This window comes from Paroedura picta, chromosome 11 (genome assembly GCF_049243985.1).
Source record: "Paroedura picta isolate Pp20150507F chromosome 11, Ppicta_v3.0, whole genome shotgun sequence".
NCBI classification, from domain to species: Eukaryota; Metazoa; Chordata; class Lepidosauria; order Squamata; family Gekkonidae; genus Paroedura; species Paroedura picta.
Genome location: NC_135379.1, coordinates 46,276,047 through 46,296,289, shown reverse-complemented (window position 1 = coordinate 46,296,289; position 20,243 = coordinate 46,276,047). Strand labels below are relative to the sequence as shown.

Genomic DNA, 20,243 nt, shown 5'->3' with positions numbered 1-20,243 from the left:
TAAAAAGTGTCGGACTCTAGTAGTTCTTCACATGTTACTGTTTCGTCATCAATTGGTCTGTTACTCTGTCCTCCTGGCTGGCTGCTTCCTTTTCAGGAGCAATCAGATTCCTTTTTAAAGCCCAGAGCGTTTCCTTTTGTAAGAGGCAGGTTTTACCGCACTCACGGAAGTTCTGGCCAGAGTCTTAGCCCTGTCATGCTCCAGGTGCTTCCTGCGGGACATGTGCCCCCAGTGCGTTCCAGCAAAGAGGCTGTGTACCATTCAATGCTCACTGTGTTTTTCTTAGCCAGTCCTGTTTCCTGTTTGCTAGGGAGTCATGGAAGAGCAGCTTGTCCTGAATGGTGATAATGCCTACAATGCACACTTTGGGGAAAGTATGGCTTCCCTGGGGGATATTGACGATGATGGATTCTCAGGTCAGTGCCTTTCCTTTTTATACATGTGCGTTGTTGGTTTTTGCTTAATAAGAGGTGCACAATGTCTCGGGGGGAAACATGGGGGGAGACCAAGACGTATGAGGAAAAGTTGGGGGAGCTTGGTCTGTTTAGCCTGGAGAGGAGACGACTGTGAGGGGACCTAACAGCCATCTTCAAGTATTTAAAAGGGTGCCATATAGAGGATGGAGCAGAGTTGTTCTCTTTTGCCTCGAAGGGACAGACCATTACCTATTAGATGAAATTAATTCAAAAGACATTTTGTCTAAACATCTGGAAGAAGTTCCTGAAAGTTTTAAGCAGAGGCTGAATAGCCATCTGACGGAGAGGCTGATTTCGTGAAGGTTCAAGGGGGCGGCAGGTGACAGTGGATGAGCGATAGGGTTGTGAATGTCCAGCATAGTGCAGGGGGTTGGACTAGATCAGTGGTCCCCAACCTTTTTATCACCGGGGACCGGTCAACGCTTGACAATTTTACTGAGGCCTGCCACCTGAGGGAACAAAGTGCTATAATGTCCAAACAAGGTGGGATCAGATGTTGTCTGTTTAGGGAGGCCATGTTGTTGTGTGGGCCTCAACCACAGGTCCAGTGGAGCAGCTCTATCTTGTAGGCCCTGCAGGTTGATTAATTCATTTGCTTTTAAGGGATTAATTTAAATAGTTTTTCCTATTGCTAATATTTCCTATAAGTGTCTTCTTGAGATATTGATAGGCATGTGGGTATGTGCAGTTTTTTAAACAGTAGACATTAACTTCAGCAATGTAGTATTTCTGTTCTGTATTGTCCTCTGAGCCAGTCAAGTAATGAATTGATGGTTCTCCATCTTTGCTGAAAGGAACTTGTTATACTGAATTTTAGATGTTGCCATTGGTGCCCCTAAAGAAGACGATTACATTGGAGCAGTTTATATCTACCATGGACATTCTGGTGGGATTGTACCACAATATTCTATGGTAAGTCTTGTTTGTATAACATTGCGGCACTCTTAGGATGTGTTCCATGGTATATACACAAAGTTGGTACGGATGTAAGAAATTATGTTGAATGGGGCTACTTGCCCTATTTTCAATTTTGAAGGGTCTCCCCCCCCCCCCACACACACACACAGTGCAAGTGACTTGACTTTGTAGGGCTGCCCAAGATACTCATGCTTAAGCTGTTTCAGGTACCTTTGCCTAAGTAGCTGTCATTTGCACTGTTCAGCATGTGATTCTCTGTATCCACTTTCAACCTCAGATCAATATCCCCTACATGATGTTCTTAAGGACTAGTGATAAGAGACAATCTTATCTGAGGATTTGCCATAGTGTAATTGATTCTAGAAGGGGCTTCATGTTTGAAGGGGCTACATGTTTGAAGACAGCTGCAGGAGAGTTTGTTTGCCCCTTCATTAGACTCTACATGTATATTCTAGGGCACGTGGATCTGTAGGAAGGAGTAAGCAAGCTCCCTTTGGCTGTTTTCATGGATGAAAATGGCTCAGGAGTAAAGCCTGGAAACCCTACTCTCCTCTCACAGTATTTGGAGCAAAAAGGAGCGATGGAGATGTTGTAAAAGGTTGATCCCACATGAAGGTGTGACTGGAAGTTGGATTTGGGAATCTTGACCCAGTTGGTTTCACACATCATGTATACTGGAAAATGTGAAAGTGGATTTAAGAAATGCAAATACAGCCCGTCTTTTCCTTGTGACCACTTGTGAACTCTGAGCTTTGTGTGAGTTAAAATCTTGTTTCTAAATATGGCTTGCACCAGAATTATTAGTCAAGAAAGGTGAATTGTTTCTTTATCAAGGAAAGGGTTACTACAAACAATGGGCCACTGACTCATTTCGATGGAGGACTTGGTACCCACCACTGTCCTCCATCATGTACAAAGTTGGTACAAGGACTAAAGAAGAGGCAGACCTTGAACAGGTAACCTCAGTCACATTGGTTTTTTGTTCTTGGTGTTGTGGTTAAGAGCGGCAGGAACTGAAGTTTTTCAGTTACGTAGACCTGCCTCCTCCAGTGAGTGGTAATCTATAAGCAAACAAACATGCCAGCATGTGTGATCACAACATCAGTCTTTTGGACTAATTTTGGTGGTAGTAATTTTATTTTTTTGGGTTTACAATGCTATTGTTTTTCCTTTTCCTTTAGCAGTTTAAAGTTCTGTTATAAATATTTTGTGTTGTTGCTGGGTGGGAGCCTATGCAGGATGCAAAGTCAGAATTTTAGTGGTCATATTTGGGATTCTTAGAGCAAGCTGTAGCTGATTAGCTCTACTGGGGACCGATTGCTTAGAATGCATTTGTTTTTTTAAAAACAAAATTGCCAACAAATTCCCTTTTTATAATACTTTTTGTAAGTGATAATTCACAGCAGATTAGATTAGATTTATTAGATTTCTAGAACTGCCCCTATTGGCACAGCTGTCTCTGGGAAGTATACATGAAGGACTCTGTCTTCTCTGCATGAGGAATGGGAAAAATGAATGAACTTGAATGAGTATGAGCAGTTCAGATTAGTATTAGATTGGTGTTTTTCTTTATTTTTAATGTTATTTTAGTATCAAGATTTGAAACAAACATCAACAGACAGGAAAGCTGGCTGCCGTCTCCTGCTAGATCTTTCCTCAGCTTTTGCGATCTTCTTCATGATAAGTTCCTGCCATCCCTTTCCCCGTTCCTTTTCATTGGGGTCTTTCCCCTCCTTTCCCCTTTATAGTAGCTTTGTTTCAATGCTGTGTCTTGTTCATACGGGACAGGGCTGAAAGTCAGCCAGTCCTTTGGCCTTCAAATCCATCCAATGGTTTCAGATGTTTGTGGTGTCCATCTACCTGGCCTTGATTTGAACTATAGCTCTGAACCATCTAAATCAGGGGTAGTCAAACTGCGGCCCTCCAGATGTCCATGGACTACAATTCCCATGAGCCCCTGCCAGCAAATGCTGGCAGGGTCTCATGGGAACTGTAGTCCATGGACATGTGGAGGGCTGCAGTTTGACTACCCCTGATCTAAATGCTATGACTTAAAAAACAACCTGCGTGTGGTTGAAGAAAGGGCCATTTCTTTACAGCAGTGTGTTTTTTTCCGCATTTTGAATGGCTGGTTTTTACCTCTGCAGGTACAAATGAAGCCCCTCAATGAACTTGCAGATAAATGTATATACTAAGCAGATACTGTCTAGCTGAGTTTTTCGGGGCCTTTGGTTTAGTTTGCAGTTCTCAAAGCTGCGTAGCATTATGCTGCAACCTTTTATGCCCTAATTGCCTGCAGATGTCTGTGGGATATGTAGAGCCCTGGTTTGCCACCCTAACAGGGACCCCCCACAAAAGCGGAGCCACATTCTCTTGTGCAAATGTAATTTGAGGAACTCAGCTGCTTTTGGTTGCCTTAATGCTATCAGTTCAAATGTGGGAAATTTTTCTTCATGACTTCATGAGACCAGAGGTTTAAGATCTCTTTGCTCTCCTTGGGACTTTGAACTTTGCCATTTTCTGTTTGATTTCCCATCTGAGTGTTGGGCCAATATTTCAACTTTTTTAATGGATGGCAGCAAGAAACGTAATAACATATTTGCCTGGAAGATTTTGTCTGCTGCAGAGTGAGTGCTTTATCTCTAAATCACAGGCCATTGTGCTATCTCCCCTCCCCCTGTGGGGATACTGTGTTTGATCAAATCCTGGAGTTGGAAAGGGTCATATAGGCAATCTAGTCCAATCCCAACTCAATGCAGGATTGGCCTAATGAAGTTGTCCTAAATGAATGGCACTGGGGTCATGGATCCTTGTCCACTTGGCATATGGAGAATCAATGTTGTTGACCATCTGAATTATGGGGCTTGTGCCCAGGGGTGCTTTGCAGATACTGGAGAGCTCGTGAAGGTCCACTCAGAAAATATTTTCTGGTATTTCACTATAATTCGCAGGAACAAATTGGAGGGCCTGTATTTATCCAGTGCTGAGGCAGCTGCACTGGTTGCCCGTTGCATCCCAGATCAAGTTCAAGGTTCTGGTTTGCAACAGGTTTGCAACACCTTTAAGGCCATCCACAGCCTGGGCCCCACATATCTGAGGGGCTGCCTATTGCCTTATGCTCCTGCAGGTGAACCCTATACTGTGGGAAGTGTGCCTGGCCTTGACCAGGGCCAGGGCCTTTTCAGTGCTGGCCCCAACCTGGTGGAATGAGCTCCCAGAGGAGCTGAGGGCCCTGTCGGAGCTTCTACCATTCTGCAGGGATTGCACGATAGAGTTATTCCATGAGGTATTTGCTTGAGGTTGGGACAGATAAGATCTGGGGGGCTTTCCTCAGAATAGCTGGATCAGGCTACCTCCCAATTAACATCTCTCCCCCTCCCCCGAGGCACAGTTGGGAGAATTTGTTGAGCTGTGGGAAGGGGGAGTAGAGTATTTTTTCACTGCCCCGGAGATTTTAGTGGTTGAGATTAAATCTAATCTTATTGTGCGATGGGTCATTGTTATAGGATTCATGAGTTGGAAAAATAAGCAACAATATGATGACCAGTGTACGGATAAACTTCTTCTGCCATACCAAACAGAGTATATTATGGATCTGAAAATTGCTTTGAGCCCAACAGGTTTAATAACAGTGAACTGGATACAGAAGTGAGTATTGGGACAGCAGAGAGATCAAAAACTGTACTGTTCTCATACTTAGTCAGTGGTTTGATCGAGATGAACATGTGGTTTTTCTAGGTCACGGTTCCTCCCAAGCCAGCAGGAGATTTGTCCTTGAGTGCGGCAACAAGTTCACAAGCAGCTTAAACATTTCCACATTTGCTTGATTCTGCTGATCCCAATTCTATGTTGTCTGTTACAGAAAATATCAGGGAAAAGGATCAGCCCGAGATTGCAGATGTTTGGTCAGTCTATTTCTGGAGGAGTTGATATGGATGGAAATGGTTATCCAGGTAGGTTTGCAACACCAGTTAGAAGAATAAAGCAAAGCAACAGACACAGTCAATGAGAAATAACGTATGAATTGTGAACTGAAAATTCATAGGCTGAATGTTTCCACTATCCCTTTGTCCTTTCAAAAATATACTGTTATGATAAGCCTTTCAGTATGTGCTTATCTGTTGGCAGTTTGATTTTGAGTTTAGAACAGATTTGAACCTCTCCTCCCACACTTGTCATTAAGAAACTCATTAGGAGGAATGAAAAAAAGGGAAATACAGTTTGTATATATTTAGGCTATTATTAACTGTATCTCTGAAAGGAAATGTGTACCTTGCCTGATGATTCCTTTTTTTGGCATGGGCCAATTAAAGTCCATATTGTAATATTCCATGATCCCACGCTAAGTTGTTAAAAGGGTAATTGGTTGGATTGGATCCTACTCACTTTTCTGCTGGAGCAAAGAGGAGGGCTCCTTCTGAACCCCCTAGATATGCTACCATGGTGGAACCACCATGGAGAAAACGTCATATCATCGTGGAAACATGGATGGGAATTGGGTAAGAATGCATCAACAGAAATTGATTGGAACCATTACACTGCAGGAAAGTGAGTCTCCCTATTCCAAAAGAAAATGTCAAACTATGATGCAGGGAAGTTACTGTGTGTTTCACACTGTATTACAATTCTTTAAATATTGCAAAACAATGTTTTCAGATGTGACGATTGGAGCCTTTATGTCGAACAATGTGATTCTTCTAAGGTGAGCTCATTTATCTTTCCCCCCCTTTGATAAGATATCGTGTTTCTAACTCCTGTAACTTCTTTTCAGTTCTTCTGCAGATATATTGGGGGGGGGGGGGGAGAAACTAAATTGCTTCTAGGCATGTGCCGCCAACATAGATAATATCTGTTGGCAGTGCTTACACAATAGCCAAGAAATAATAGCAGTGAGACATGTTAATGTTTCCATAATCAAAATTGCTTTCCTAATTTTGGTGGTTATGGAAATTGTACCCTGAAGACAGGCAATTAGCACAAGTGGTATTCGGCTTCTAGTACTGGGTTAAATCTAGTGCTCTGTGGGCACAAGGATCACAGAACCTTCCTGTCTTTCTCTTGACCTGGCAATTCCTCTCAACTCTCAACATGGAGACAATCCCCTCCATGGCCTGAACCAGTCTGACCTCTCTAGGGGTTTTAGCTAAGTTTCTGTTCTTGTTATATTGTTGTTGTTGGGATCACTGTGTTGTTTAGAACCATTGTTGTTGTTGTATTTGACTATGTTGTATGTTGACTCATTCCATGTATCCCCCTATGATGTTATATGTAAACCGCCCTGAGCCATACAGCAGGGCAGTATAGAAATCAAATAAACAAAAAAATTCTGGGCAGATTGGTTCTTAGGGTTGTGGGGCTCATGCAAAAAGGGGGTGTTTAGGCTGCCGACAAGTCTCTTTAAAGTGGTGTGTTTACTCCGAGGGGTTCCAGCTGCTTGAGATAAGGCTCCATCAAGCTACTCAGTGGATAGTGCTTCCCCATAGCCGGCAATGGCTGTTATCTCCAATTTGAAGAAGATTGATGAAAGTACTTAAACGAGGAGGCTATCTACTTACCAGGTTGGGTTGTGGGGCTCATGTAGTTTGACAGCTATGTTGGTCGTGGGGCTCTGTAGAGGGAGAGTGAATGGAATGAAATCTCCCCCTTCTGTCATTCCAGCTCAGGATGGGCATTTTAGACTTGTTCCTCCTTTCATGTGGTGGCTGCCTGGCCAGGTAGCCGTTGATCCACACACAGATCCTTCAACCCTGGGATCAAGAGAGAAATGCAGGATGGGTCTGTGATTGTCATTGACGTCCACTGTTGGACTGCGAGAGAGCATTCTGGTGGACAGTGATGTATAACGGTGATTCAGGGCTGTAAATCTGTGTACTGGTGCTGTGTTTGAGGTCCCAGGCAGGAGAACTACATCAAGTATGAATGCCTCTAGCCAATGGAGAAGCAGTTCTATTGCTGCTGTTCACCCCATTGGTTGCCTGAGCTCTTAAAAGCCACCTCTGTACTGAGTCAAGATGCAAAGTGTTTTTAATTAATATATAGCAGAGTCAGTCTGGAGAGACACCTTTTGGCCACACCTGTGTTAGACTCCATTACTCAGGGGTGGCCAAATGATGTCTCTCCAGATATCCATGAACTACAATGACCATGAGCCCCTGCTGGGCATCTGGAGAGACACCGTTTGGCCACTCCTGGCATAACAGGTTATCAAAGCAACCTTATGCCAAGGTTTTCTCTTTCCATGATGTACAGGAGATGATTCTGTAACCGGAGACCTTATGATTTCATTGGATAGCTTGTGACAGCAAAATCAGGAAAGGCAGGGATGGGTTTTTTTTTTTTTTTTTGCTGTGGTTACGGAGAAGGGCTTGCAAGAGGTGGTGCGCAAACGATCTAATTAGAGGAAACAGCTTGAGAAGCATGCTCATAAAATGAATGAAGCAAGTGTGGTGGCTGTGATGGCGAAAGAATGTGAAACTGTTTTTCATCTGGCCTCTTTATGGGGCCCCTCATTACTGCATCAGCCGCTGGGAGGATATTCAGAATCTGGCCAGACTTTCTGCTTCTTGCAAGATGTGCCCCTCTTCAAATGGATTTTTAAGAGGCATGATAATGGCGAGTTGGTTCTTATATGCCGCTTTTCTATACCCGAAGGAGTCTCAAAGCAGCTTACAGTCGCCTTCCCTTTCCTCTCCCCACAAAAGACATCCTGTGAGGGAAGTGACGCTGAGAGACCCCTGAGATTACTGAAGAAGAAGAAGAGTTGGTACTTATATGCCACTTTTCTTTACCCGAAGGAGTTTCAAAGCAGCTTACAGTCGCCTTCCTTTTCCTCTCCCCACAACAGAAACCCTGTGAGGGAGGTGAGGCTGAGAGAGCCCTGACATTACTGCTCAGTCAGAACAGCTTTATCAGTGCCATGGTGAGCCCAAGGTCACCCAGCTGGCTGCATGTGGGGGAGCATGGAATCAAACCCGGCTCGCCAGATTAGAATTCCGCACTCCTAACCACTGTATCAAACTGGCACGCCATTGCTCAGTCCCCTTCCTCATTGCCTAGACCAGCTTTTCTCAGCCTTTTAACTGTGGAGTAACCCTTGAAATATTCTTCAGGCTTCAAGTAGTCCTGGAAGTGATGCCAGCTGGCCACACCTCCCTGCCACATCCCCGGAAGAGATATGTCTACAGTGTCCATGGCATCTTTGATAAAATAAAATGTTTGTTAAATAAGAAGTTAGTTTCATTTTTGTGTGTGCAGTACTTTGCATGAGCATTCATCTCAGCTGTCATAAAGCCCACCATGCGATGCAGCAGTTCTCCTCAGGGGAAATGATCTGTATGATTTGGAAATAATTTGTAACTTGGGTGCATCTTGAGGCACCACCAGGAGTTTGGCATTCCTAGCAAGAACTGGGAATATATTTCCCCAGGGTTGTAAGTGGCTGCAAACTGGAAAAAGGGGAATCGTTGTACTGGCTGTGCACAGTCTTTGCACTGGATCCAGGTGTAGTAGCTCTCAGCTAGAGATGTCACCCTCCAGGTGGGACCTGAGGATCCCCTGGAATTGTAGCTCGTCTCTAAACTACAGAGATCCATTTCTTTGGAGAAAATGGCTGTTTTGAAGGGTGAACTCTGTGGCATTGGACACAGTCATCTCCTGCTCGAATATCTGAATCTCTTTGCTTGCAACAGACATTTTACTATGGGCAGGGCTCTGATAGGGAAGAAATGAAAGGAGCCAATGGGGGGAATGCAGCAGATTCAGCTTTCCATTCCTTTTCCATTGTGTGTGGATTCAACAAGGCCACCGCAGACCAGGCAGATGAGCAGAAAGCCAATGTGTCCTTCTGCCTCCTCCCTGGGTTAGTTATTTTATAAATGCCCCCCCCCCCACACACACACACTGGAGTAACCACTTTGGGGCTCTGGAGTAACTCTTGGGCTACCAGTAACCCTGGTTGAGAATGACTGGCCTAGACATAATGGCTAAAATTGGAGTGAGAAATCTATCCATGTCTCCCAGGTAGCAAAACAAGGGCTGGCTGTGTCCATCATGTCCTGCTCATCAGCTGGTCTGGGGAAGCTTGACTCCCTGTTACGGAATGCTGGGAAACGTGCTCTTATGGCTGAACTATTGCTCTGCCACCCGCCCAATCGAATCTCCTTCTTTGCTGTTGCCTTCTTTCTCCCAAGAGCTCAGGACACATAGGTGCTTATCTATCTCCATTTCATATGTATATATGTAATACTCAATATCTTGCAAAATCAGGGCTGTGACGCATCACAGGTTCCTGCACCCAACCCAATTCGACCCGTCGAATCAGCCTCTGTTTATTTCTTTAGAGATCAGCGCGTCACTGGTTAGCGAGGCCGATCAGTTGCAGCTCCTGCCAGCCCGGAAGTGGGCGGCATTTATTTGGATTAAGATTAGGGTGGAACAGCAGGCCCTTCTCCTCCCCAAAAGGTTCTATAAAACTGCTGTGCCAAAAATAACACTCGTCCTGCCAAGTGGTAATCAAAGATTTTGGGGAAGCCATCTTTGATTTGGGGGTGGATGAGAACCGATACTGCGTGTGTGCTTCTTTCAGATGGATATTTGGAACTCCCCAGGAAAACCAGCATTGGTGGGATTAATTCTTTTTTGTGGTTAACATCACTTTATATATAGATCAAGAAATAGTCTAAGAAAGATAATATTTTCCATCTGGGAATGCAGTTCCAACTCCTCAGTCAGAATGGCATTGTTTTTGGGTTTTATAGGCATTTATTGTTTTCCACACCGAACAGTCAATGTAACAGTAAATGGCCGCCATGTTGAGAGCCTAGGCCCATTCTGCACACATTGGATAAGGCACTTTCAATGTGCTTTTGCAGCTGAATTTTCCCATGCAGAACAGGGTAATCTTTTAAAATACATTGAAAGTGCCTTATCCAATATGTGCAGAATGGGCGCTAGTCTAATCTCGTTCTGGGCCAATTTCTTCCCAAGGCAAAAGGGAGGTCACATGACTTCTTCAACCAGCATCCTCATCCCAACTGAGACAGGACCCAACCAGATTTTACAAGAGATACGGGACTACCACTATTTTCAAGGATGCAGAATCGCTAAGCTCAAAAGTCCTTTATATTGGATTGTCTTGTCTACATGGAAACAATCCGCTTACAAATGGTTGGCATTGTGCTATGACAGCATCCGGTGATCCCATGCAGCCAAGGTCTCTTTCTTCCATCTGTCAAGACAAGGCATCACTGGATTGTGTGTTTTCTCTGCCTTCGAAGGGCAGATTAGTCATTAAGGCCAACAGGAAAGCTCTTCGTAGGCTAATGGTCTGGGGGCTGTCCCACTTCCACTGTAGCCACCTTGCTTATGGTGGCTCTGCACCAGATGACCCTGACCTTGCTGTGGGCCACCCCAACTGAGAACCACAGTCTTCACCACCAACCACTCATCCCTGCATTGGTGTATGACCAATGCATGGAGGCATGTGGCCTGTTTCCTGGACCGCTTTGCTTCCCAGTCAACCCCTGCCTGATACATCCTTGCCTCATTGGCTGTGGTGGCTGTGGTGGCAGGGACATAGAAATGCACAGTGTGGTGCTGTCGTATCTTCCACGTTGCTCACAATACGTGACAAGAATGCTGCCTTTAGCGTTGTGTTCATAAAGTATAGTCTAGTTGTGGCCATCATATGTTGACCCCAGCAAGGGGCTTTGAAGGCAAGTGAGAAACAAAGGTGGGTGGCCATTGGCTTCCTCTGCAGTCTTCTTTGGTGGTCTCCCTTCCAAGTACCAACCCTGCTTAGCTTCTGAGATCTGATGAGATTGGACTACTCCAATGCTACCTTGTTCTTTGTTACTAGTGGGAATTGTCTAAACCAGGGGGAATTGTGTCTGGTGCACTTTCAGGAATGCCTCCTAATGCCTGGGGGGCACATATTTCTTCATGGTATCCCCTGCTGTTGTGCACCAGCACTTCATGGTATCAAATGAACAGTCCAAATGGGATTGGAGTAAGAAAGCTTTTATCCTGTACTCACAATATCTGGGCTTACCCCATGAGATTCCAAGAAGGTTCCAACAGATTCCGAACAGATCCAGTGTGATTTAGTAGAATGCAGGACTACATTCTGGAAGACAGGGTGTAAATGAAGCAAAGAAATGGGGCCACCATTGAATAAAATGGGATTTCTGGCTAGAATAGGCTTCTCACTTTACTATTCGATACAGTAGAAGTGATAGCGTGCAAGATGGAACTTGGTTTGGTAAAGTGTTCCTTATCACCTTTCTGGATTCTGTCTCTTACAAGCATAATGAGAACAAAGTTGGGGAGAGGGGATGAAAACATGAACTTTTGAGAGTCAAAGCTGCCTTGTCGGTCTCCAAGTTGCTGCTGGAGTCCAATCCACCTGTTCTACTGCTGAGCAGTGTGGCAGCCGTCTGAAATGAAGATCATAAAAATGCAGACTTAAGGATCTCATTTTAACGCAGTTTGGCAGGAGTAGGTCTGAAGAGGGCACAAACTTCCTAAGTTCTCTCCTGATCTTGTTGCAGTTGCCCAAATAAACTTGGCAATGGCTCACCATGACCTCTCAGTATCCACTGCATTTCCAGGCAGCTTCTGTATATATTTTGAGTCTTTTATTTACAGGAGTAAGGTTCCACTTTCAAAAAAGAAACTCCAGCAGAGTTGACTCTCTTCTGGGACCTCTTCTGAATTTTTAAGACTAGGTTCAGTGGCTCTAAAAGTTGGGCTATTTATTTATTTGGATTTTTATACTGCCCATTCTTTATGGCTCTGGGCAGTTTACATGGAACACTGCATAAATTTACATGGAACATTAATGTAAATACATCCCCAAAACAAGGTGCCATGTGCTTCTTTAGAAGCAGCTGATTTCCAATCCAATCATTACAGAAAATGATGCTGAAGATCTTGTGTCCTGTTACTGTTGCATCAGAAATGCCTCTGTACTTTTTCCATACCAGATTGCATTCTATATGAATAATTTGTCCATCATCTTGGAGGGAGACTAGGGAGTAACTGATGAACATTTTAAGGGGAGGGGGCTAAAATTGATGGTACCTGGTAAACCTCACTATTTGTCACACTTTTATTGTATCCCTGCCTCCACGGGGCTCAGAACAATCATACATGGTTCTTCCATTGTATCCTCATAACATATCTGTGATGTAGATTAGGCTGATAGTGGCCATCCCAAGAGAATTCCTGGTGCTAGCCTAAGCAGAATTATGCCATTCTAAGCTCATTGAAGTCCCCAAGGAATAAAAGCCTGGGGAACTGCAATGCCCAGGTGACCGCTACCTCCAGCAGGCTCAACAGGGTGTCTGGTGGCACATTGGGTGAATGGTATACCAACCAGACGCCCAAGCTCTTGACCGAGTCCAAACTAATGCCCACACACGCCACTCCACTGATCTCCGGTGTGGGAAGAGCCCTGTAGTAGAAAGCCTCACGGACCATGATAGCCACCCCCCCTTGCTATGGGTCCAAGAATATAGGGGAAAGGACAAGGAGCCAGTGGGAAGTATTCAGAGAGCTCCAGGAAGCCCTGGTTGGGAATCCTTGCTCTAACGACTATACCATACAGGTATCAATCACAGAATCTGCACTCTTGATAGAAGGCAAATTAATTTTATTGGAACTATACTCCACCCTCTTACGCAAGTGGTTAGATTTCATAATATGAACACACCAGTTTGAATTTTGTGGTAGGTAAAAGTCAATATTATGCTCACTTGAGTCCTCGCTTCCATCACTCGTCCCTGATTTTGCGGCTGACGCAGAATCTTTTGGGGCACACATTGTATATCGAGATAAATTGGTGATCTCAAACAGGCTTTTAAATTCATAACTAGCCCCCAAGTGTTCTTGAATCACTCAGTCATGTGGTAGAGAGAAGCCTTGCCAGAGAGGCTAAATAACTTTGACATGGCTGAACTCTTCTTCAACTTGAAATAGCCTCAATGACAAGCCAGGGCAGAAAGCTGCGTAAATATAAAGGCTTCTATTCATAATACACAAGAGGGAAGGAGGCAGGCAATCTTGATTGAATATTGCTGGCTCAAAGGAATACTGTCTACCTTAAGTTCATGCCACTAGGAAGTGGTCCCCGTGATCTCGTTGACTACAATTGCTGCAGAATGCCATTGCATCTTGGAACTTGATGGGAAATCAATTGAGGGGTTCTTTTTGTGTGTGTACAGGTTTGTGCTGCCCATGGATGGGAGAGCATTCTGCAAAAGGAGGGGTCCTCCCTCTGGAACGAGGTAGACAGGGCCACAGCCAGGTCTTAAATAGGCAAAATCTTTCTGCCAATCCCTAATTTGCTTCTGCATTACATCATGCAATCAAAGTGCCCTTGCAGCTCTGTGAAGGGGCTGCCTATGGGGCCCAGTGGAAGCCTGGGAGGAGGGGGCAAAAGGAAGGAACCATGAGAGAGAATGAGACAGCCCTTAGGACTTGTCAGGTAAAGGAGTAGGCTGATCTTTTCTCCTTCCTGAGCACCATCCATGCAGAGCCTCTGCTGTGCTGTCTTCTTGGCCAGAGCGTTGTCATCTTTTGGAAGGCTTTTCAGTACCATAAAGTATAAGGGGTGATGGGTGGCTCCCTTTGTGCCTTCATGGCAAGGAAGATCCAGGATAAAACAGGCTAGGGACCCCCAAGACCTTCATGCACTTAGTTTTCTCCAGCATACTTTACCAGGCAGATACTCTTCATTTCAGCTGACAGGACCTGGGCTGGGGGATTCTGCACAAGACCTGACATAAGAGCCAGTTTGAGAGCCAGCTTGGTGTAGTGGTTAGGAGTGCTGACTTCTAATCTGGCATGCCAGGTTCGATTCTGTGCTCCTCCACATGCAGCCAGCTGGATGACCTTGGGCTCGCCACAGCACTGATAAAACTGTTCTGACCGATCAGTGCTCTCTCAGCCTCACCCACCCCACAGGGTGTCTGTTGTGGGAGGAGACGAATGGGAAGGCGACTGTAAGCTGCTTTGAGCCTCCTTCGGGTAGGGAAAAGCAGCATATAAGAACCAACTCTTCTTCTTCTTCTTCATAATGGCATTCTGTGTAAAGGAATAGTAGCAGATTAATCAGCACAGGCCAAGCTGTGGTATCACCTTGGGCTGCCTCCAGCACAGTGATTTTCAGTCCAGATTTTCAGTCCAGATGTCTGAGGGTCATCACGTGAAAGGGCTACAGTGGCAAATCCACATGGACTTCATGTGGAAGTATTTGTTCCCTTTGCTGTTTATTCACAGTGATTGTTCTGCAGCCATGTTATTTCAGTGCTTGGTGCCAGACCAGGAAGAAGACTTGTGCTGTGGGAAATGTCTAGTGGCTATCTGGGCATGGTGGGTGCTGGATGGCTTTTTCTGAGTTGGGGAAGAAAAGCAGGAGGCACCGGGTGGTGGGCAGGTTTTCAACAGCAGTGGCTACAAAGATGGAGCGCAAAGGTAGAGTTTGGGTCAGGATTGAGACCACGGACAGCTCCAAATCAGAAGACAAGTTGTTCTCGTGAGTTCAGCTGATGCCATCGTATCTTGAGGCAGGTTCTGCCTTTTAATGGAGAAAGTACAGAGTTACCTCCATCCACCACCAGAGATTGTCTTTGTATATGGAGGTCATCTAGTTGGGGATGGGGAGAATACAGCTGGAAGAATAAAGGAGGGAAAGGGGAAAGGAGGAAAGGGAGAGGCCTTGACCGATCATGGCCACCATAGCCTCACCTATAGACTGTCTGAAGAGTGCCATTTTATGGACCCTGCATAACTTTGACAGCCTTATTGGGGCCCATATCTCAGCTGGCAACTCATTTCACCAGGCAGGAGCCAGGGCCAAAAAGCTCCTGGATCTGGTTGAGTCCAGGTGGACATCTCTAGGCCAGAAGACATTGATGCTCTGTCCTCTCATCTTAAAAATAAGAACCCTTTATGAAAAAAAAGAAACCTAGCTTGGCAAGGAGCACGTTTCCACCCCCATCCCCCTCTTTGTTTGCTGCACTGATTTTCTGTTTACGGGGACGTTTTAACTGCAGGAATCCTAGTTCCTTGCATGCACTGCATTAGCTATCATGAGAATTCATGCTCCTCCCCTCCTTTTTTCTTCAAGATCCAGGCCCGTCGTTACACTGGACGTGTCTATTTTCCTGCCAGCATCCATTGACATCACCGCACCTCAGTGCCACGATGGCCTGCAAGAAGTGAACTGCCTCAACGTCACTGCTTGCTTTCGCTTCAATGGCAAGCACGTTCCCGGGAGTGTAGGTAAGCTAGGAGCCTGATGTCCCATACTATTTTGTCATTCCAGACTGTATGTATTTATTTTGTTTGTACCCCGTGAATTAGGTTAGTGGTGTGATTGTCCCAAGGGCCCTCTGCAGGCTTCTATGAGCAAGTGGACATTTGACCCTGGGTCTTCCAGATCCTAGTCCAGCTCACTAACCACTATGGAACACTGAAGCAAATAAAAGCAACCAGTAATGTGCTGACTTAAAAAAATGCACAGCAAAGAGAAAGGTAGAAAGAAATCTGTTCCTCCTGGCTGAAAGGTGAGGTGATTCTTAGCCAGCCTATCGGAAATCATACTGCTTCATAAAGCTTTTGGTATTAGCTTTACCAATATGGCTGGTAAAGTTAAGTATCAGTACATTTCCCCTGTACTCTTTTTCCTCTCTTCCCACTTCAAGTTACCACCTACTTGGGAGACACCAGGATCGTGAGGGTCTGTTTCCCAGGGTGAGGCGCATCCTTTGCATTCCGAACATGCTGATCCATGCAATTTCCCCAAACTCAACTGCATTACATATGGTAGTAGGGGACTGCATTCATGCTTTTCCCTACACAATAAATTTAGGGTGCTAGCGTGGTGTAGGGGTGAAGGGTGGCAGCTTCTAATCTGGAGAACTGGGCTTGATCCCTCATTCCTCCACATACAGCCATCTGGGTGACCTTGGGCCAGTCACAGTTCTCAGAGCTCTCTCAGCCCCACCTACCTGTCTGTTATGGGGAGAGGAAGGGAAGGTGATTGTATGGAATAATCTCTGTCTTTGCTCTTGTACCTAATAGCTAGTGATAGACCAGTGTTTTAAATTTGTTATTGAGCCCCGTGTTGACTTTTTGTGTGCTTTTTTTCTTGGAAATGTGCAACAGAGCTTTCTGGATATATTTCTTTTTGTGTCTCGCAAAAGTTTTCAACCAGCATGTGAGCCAATACCGAGTCCAGTGGCACCTTTAAGACCAACAAAAACATAGTGATCCATGGCTCCTTTTGTGAACTACAACTGAATTCTAGGGGACTGATTGACTCTTTTGGCAAAGAATTATCATATGGCTGTATTTGGATGTATGACACAGTTTACCAATTTAATAGAATTAATTTTTGCTTTATATTCCCACTGTCATGATGATCAGTTCATAGTCTGGGGAAGAGTGCTTGCACTCGAAAGCTCACGCCTTGAATAAATCTTTGTTGGTCTTAAAGGTGCCACCTGACTGTGATTTTATTGTGCTGCCTCAGACCAACACGGCTACCCATTTGAATCTATATTTACAATGTTTGCTTTCCCTGGTGTGGGCAGTGAATTTCCATGAATATTTGCACATAATTCATGCACTTCATTTTCAGTTCATAAAACGCACCAAGAGGCTGGCTTGTGCAGATATTGATTTTTTAAAAATGTGTGTGGCCCATGGCTTGTGACCAGCGCACGGGTCCCAGCAGTGCGCTGTGTGTGGGTGTGTCTGCATTTGTTTTCTGCTCTGCAGTTACTCTAGCTGTGTAAGGAGATTGCTTATTTGCACAGCTCAGCAGCTTAAAGTACCGTTTGAGATGACTGTTTATTGCTGGGTGAGATTATGAGGGGAGACTGGTTTCTCTCAGAGGGCTGATCTGAGTTAGCTGGTAACTATGATATAGTGACATTTGCAAGGTTTTCTAAAAAACAAACAAACCTTATTCCTGATATTTCAATTTTCCATTCATTGACATCATTGATTTCGGCTGCCAAAAAGGCAAAGTGGAGAAAGATGTGCAATGCGCTGTCTCAAGATGCTTTGGTTCTAAATGTCGTCGACTGCTCAGAGAAGGGGTAGTCACAGCTAGATGGGTGTTGTGGTTCACAGACTGTTCTTGGGCATTTCCAAGTAGGGTTGGGCACTTTGGCGCCCTGCGTCGGGAGCGAACGGCCACTACGGGTGCCGAAGCGCCCAACTCTATTTCCAAGGGCTGGCATACACAATGCAGCTAACATTTGGAGGGTCTGTTAAATTGTTATATAAGATGATAATGGTCACAGATGTTGTTCCCCATGGAGATCGGACAGGTTTGTTTGTTTTTTCATCCTGTTTGTGGACTGGAAAGATGTCGTGGTGTGGAGCAAATGGTCCTCTCTGTACGTCACATCAGGGGTAGTCAACCTGTGGTCCTCCAGATGTCCGTGGACTACAATTCCCATGAGCCCCTGCCAGCAAGTGCTGGCAGGGGCTCATGGGAATTGTAGTCCATGGACATCTGGAGGACCACAGGTTGACTACCCCTGCTTCACGTGAACACTTTGACACATGGTGACAACGACCGCCTACCAAGTGACCTCTGTCAGGCGGCTTCCAAGCAGGACTGTGTCATTTGTCGCCCGCGAAACTGAATATGGCCGAGCAGCTGTGTCTTGTAGCTTGCCAAATCTCAGTGTCTGCGCTGTTCTTTCCCAGTCCAGCCCGACAGCAATAAGAGATGGTTTGCTGAGCCTTTATTAAATCACCATGCATTATGGGTGGGTTGAAAACAGGTTCCTGGGCTGTGGTCCCTCAGTTTTTCACCTTCATGTTTCAGCCACGCTATCCTTTGGAGGAGGTTGACTTTCATTATACCCTTTCCTTGTGATATAGATTCATATAGCTGCACTCACGACTTCTTGTTACATGCATAATTTTATGCCAATGACTAGTCCAAATACTTCCCCCCCCTCCCTGGATTGAGGAAGAGAGGGGAAGAAAGGTGTTTTTGGGGGGTTTCTTTTTAGCCAGGTGCAAGGTAGAACAGGTTTGCTATTTTTCTTTCTCTGAGATAGTTGTGACAATTCTTATTCTGACCGTTTATGTACAAAATTACCCAACTTTATTCTATTCTGGTTGTTTTGTGTTTAGGAAATATCTTCATTTTTTTGTTTTGTTTTCCTATGGAATAAATTAGAATAGTTTTTGTCTCCAGGTGTCAGTTAACTGCTACACGCCATCCCATAATCACCTTACTAGGTTACTAGGTTACTAGGCTAAAGGTTCACAATATAAAAGCTTTCGATTTCCCAGGAGTTGCTAAAACTCCTCCTGGTTAAAAAAAAGGGCCTGACTGGTGGCAGCAAAAAGGAAATAACTGGACAGGGGGAAGTGTGAAAGATCGTTTCAGAGTGGAAATAACCGCACTTACCCCCAGTTCATCACTGAGAGGAAGATTCATCATTTCTTAATTTGATTGCTTGTGATTTAGGGCTAATAGTACAAGTTCTCATGTGTGTGCCTACAGATCCAATTGGTGAGGGCCAAAAGGCACAACCTCTGTGACATGAATTGCAACACAAGTGCCCGACCCAGCTCTTTGCCAGATGTCGTATTGGTGTAACTCTCTGTTGTTCGGTGCACCTCCAAACACCGAAGGGTGCAGGGCAAAGGGGCTTCAGTTTTCCTCCTGTGCCATTTCTGCCGGCAACAGCATTTGACCCCTGCGTGGAGCAACGCAACCCTTTCAGGGTGAGTTACACCAGTCCTATGGGCAACAACGAATCAGGTTGGGCATGCATGTCCAGATGCATGTCATCCATACTGTGCATTTTGGCCCTACATTGATGGCAAAGAATCTGGAAGCTTCAAGGTCTAAGATATGTCCAGCATGGCCTTTTGATTACATTTTCTGTTTGGAGAGTCCCAAAATAAAAAAAGGAACTCTGGTTAAATAAAAATCTTTTCTTTCCCATTCTAGTTTTCTCAAACCAATCTGGACTGAGTATATCACAAGGGGAAACAAACACAGACAAAAAGGGCTGTGGTACAGTAGATTTTGATGAAACAATGTAATATACAGCCTAATTATATAAAAAGCCCTGCAGAAACCAGCTGTTACGGTCATGTATGCAACATGCTGCTCAAATCGTTTTATTTAATGTTATTGGTACTTACCACATTCACATCTGCATCCTTATCTTAAGTGGAAGTGCCAGTAAGGTGCCAGATATTATACTGGCAAATCCAGTTTTCATGACTGTTTATCTTTAAAGGGGGCATTCTCTGTGGACTGCTGAAAGCTCTCTGTTCATGCAGAAAGGGGAATGTCACTGAAGGGAACGGAGGGTGCTTGATAGCAGGGCTTTTGCATCTGTGAATTGAAACTCTGGGTGGCCTCCGATTGTATTTGATTGGATTGCATTTTGATTGGAGGCTTCCAATAGCTCACAGAACATCCCACTGTCAATTCAGTCATAATATGGAAGACCAGATATGAAACACCACTGGATCCTGAAGTGCTTTTGTTAGGTTTTTGGGAAGGATGACGTAGAAACGGTTACACCTTTCCTGACTGTGTCTCAAATGTGCATAGCAAGCTGTTGGAAATCAAAGGCTCCACAGTGGTGGAGTGGTCTAAAAATATATACAAACGGTGGTATTTTTAATGCGATTATATTTGTTATAAAAAGGGGAGCGAATGAATTCTATCAACTATGTAGACAAACTGGAACGTGTCCAGAGGAGGGCAACAAAGATGGTGAGGGGTTTTAGAGACCAAGACGTGTGAGGAAAGGTTGGGGGAGCTTGGTCTGTTTAGCCTGGAGAGGAGATGACTGA

The 20,243-nt window shown here is 44.8% G+C and overlaps 1 protein-coding gene across 1 annotated transcript in view; it reads left to right on the top strand.

Annotated features, from left to right (window-relative positions):
• ITGA9 (integrin subunit alpha 9) overlaps positions 1-20,243 on the top strand; it is a 237,380-nt gene that overhangs the window by 53,228 nt on the left and 163,909 nt on the right. The window contains exons 10-14 of the mRNA XM_077302684.1: positions 311-416; positions 1,294-1,388; positions 5,257-5,347; positions 6,051-6,096; positions 15,523-15,677. Of these exons, the coding sequence (XP_077158799.1) occupies positions 311-416; positions 1,294-1,388; positions 5,257-5,347; positions 6,051-6,096; positions 15,523-15,677 (493 nt within the window). The remainder of the gene's footprint in view (positions 1-310; positions 417-1,293; positions 1,389-5,256; positions 5,348-6,050; positions 6,097-15,522; positions 15,678-20,243) is intronic.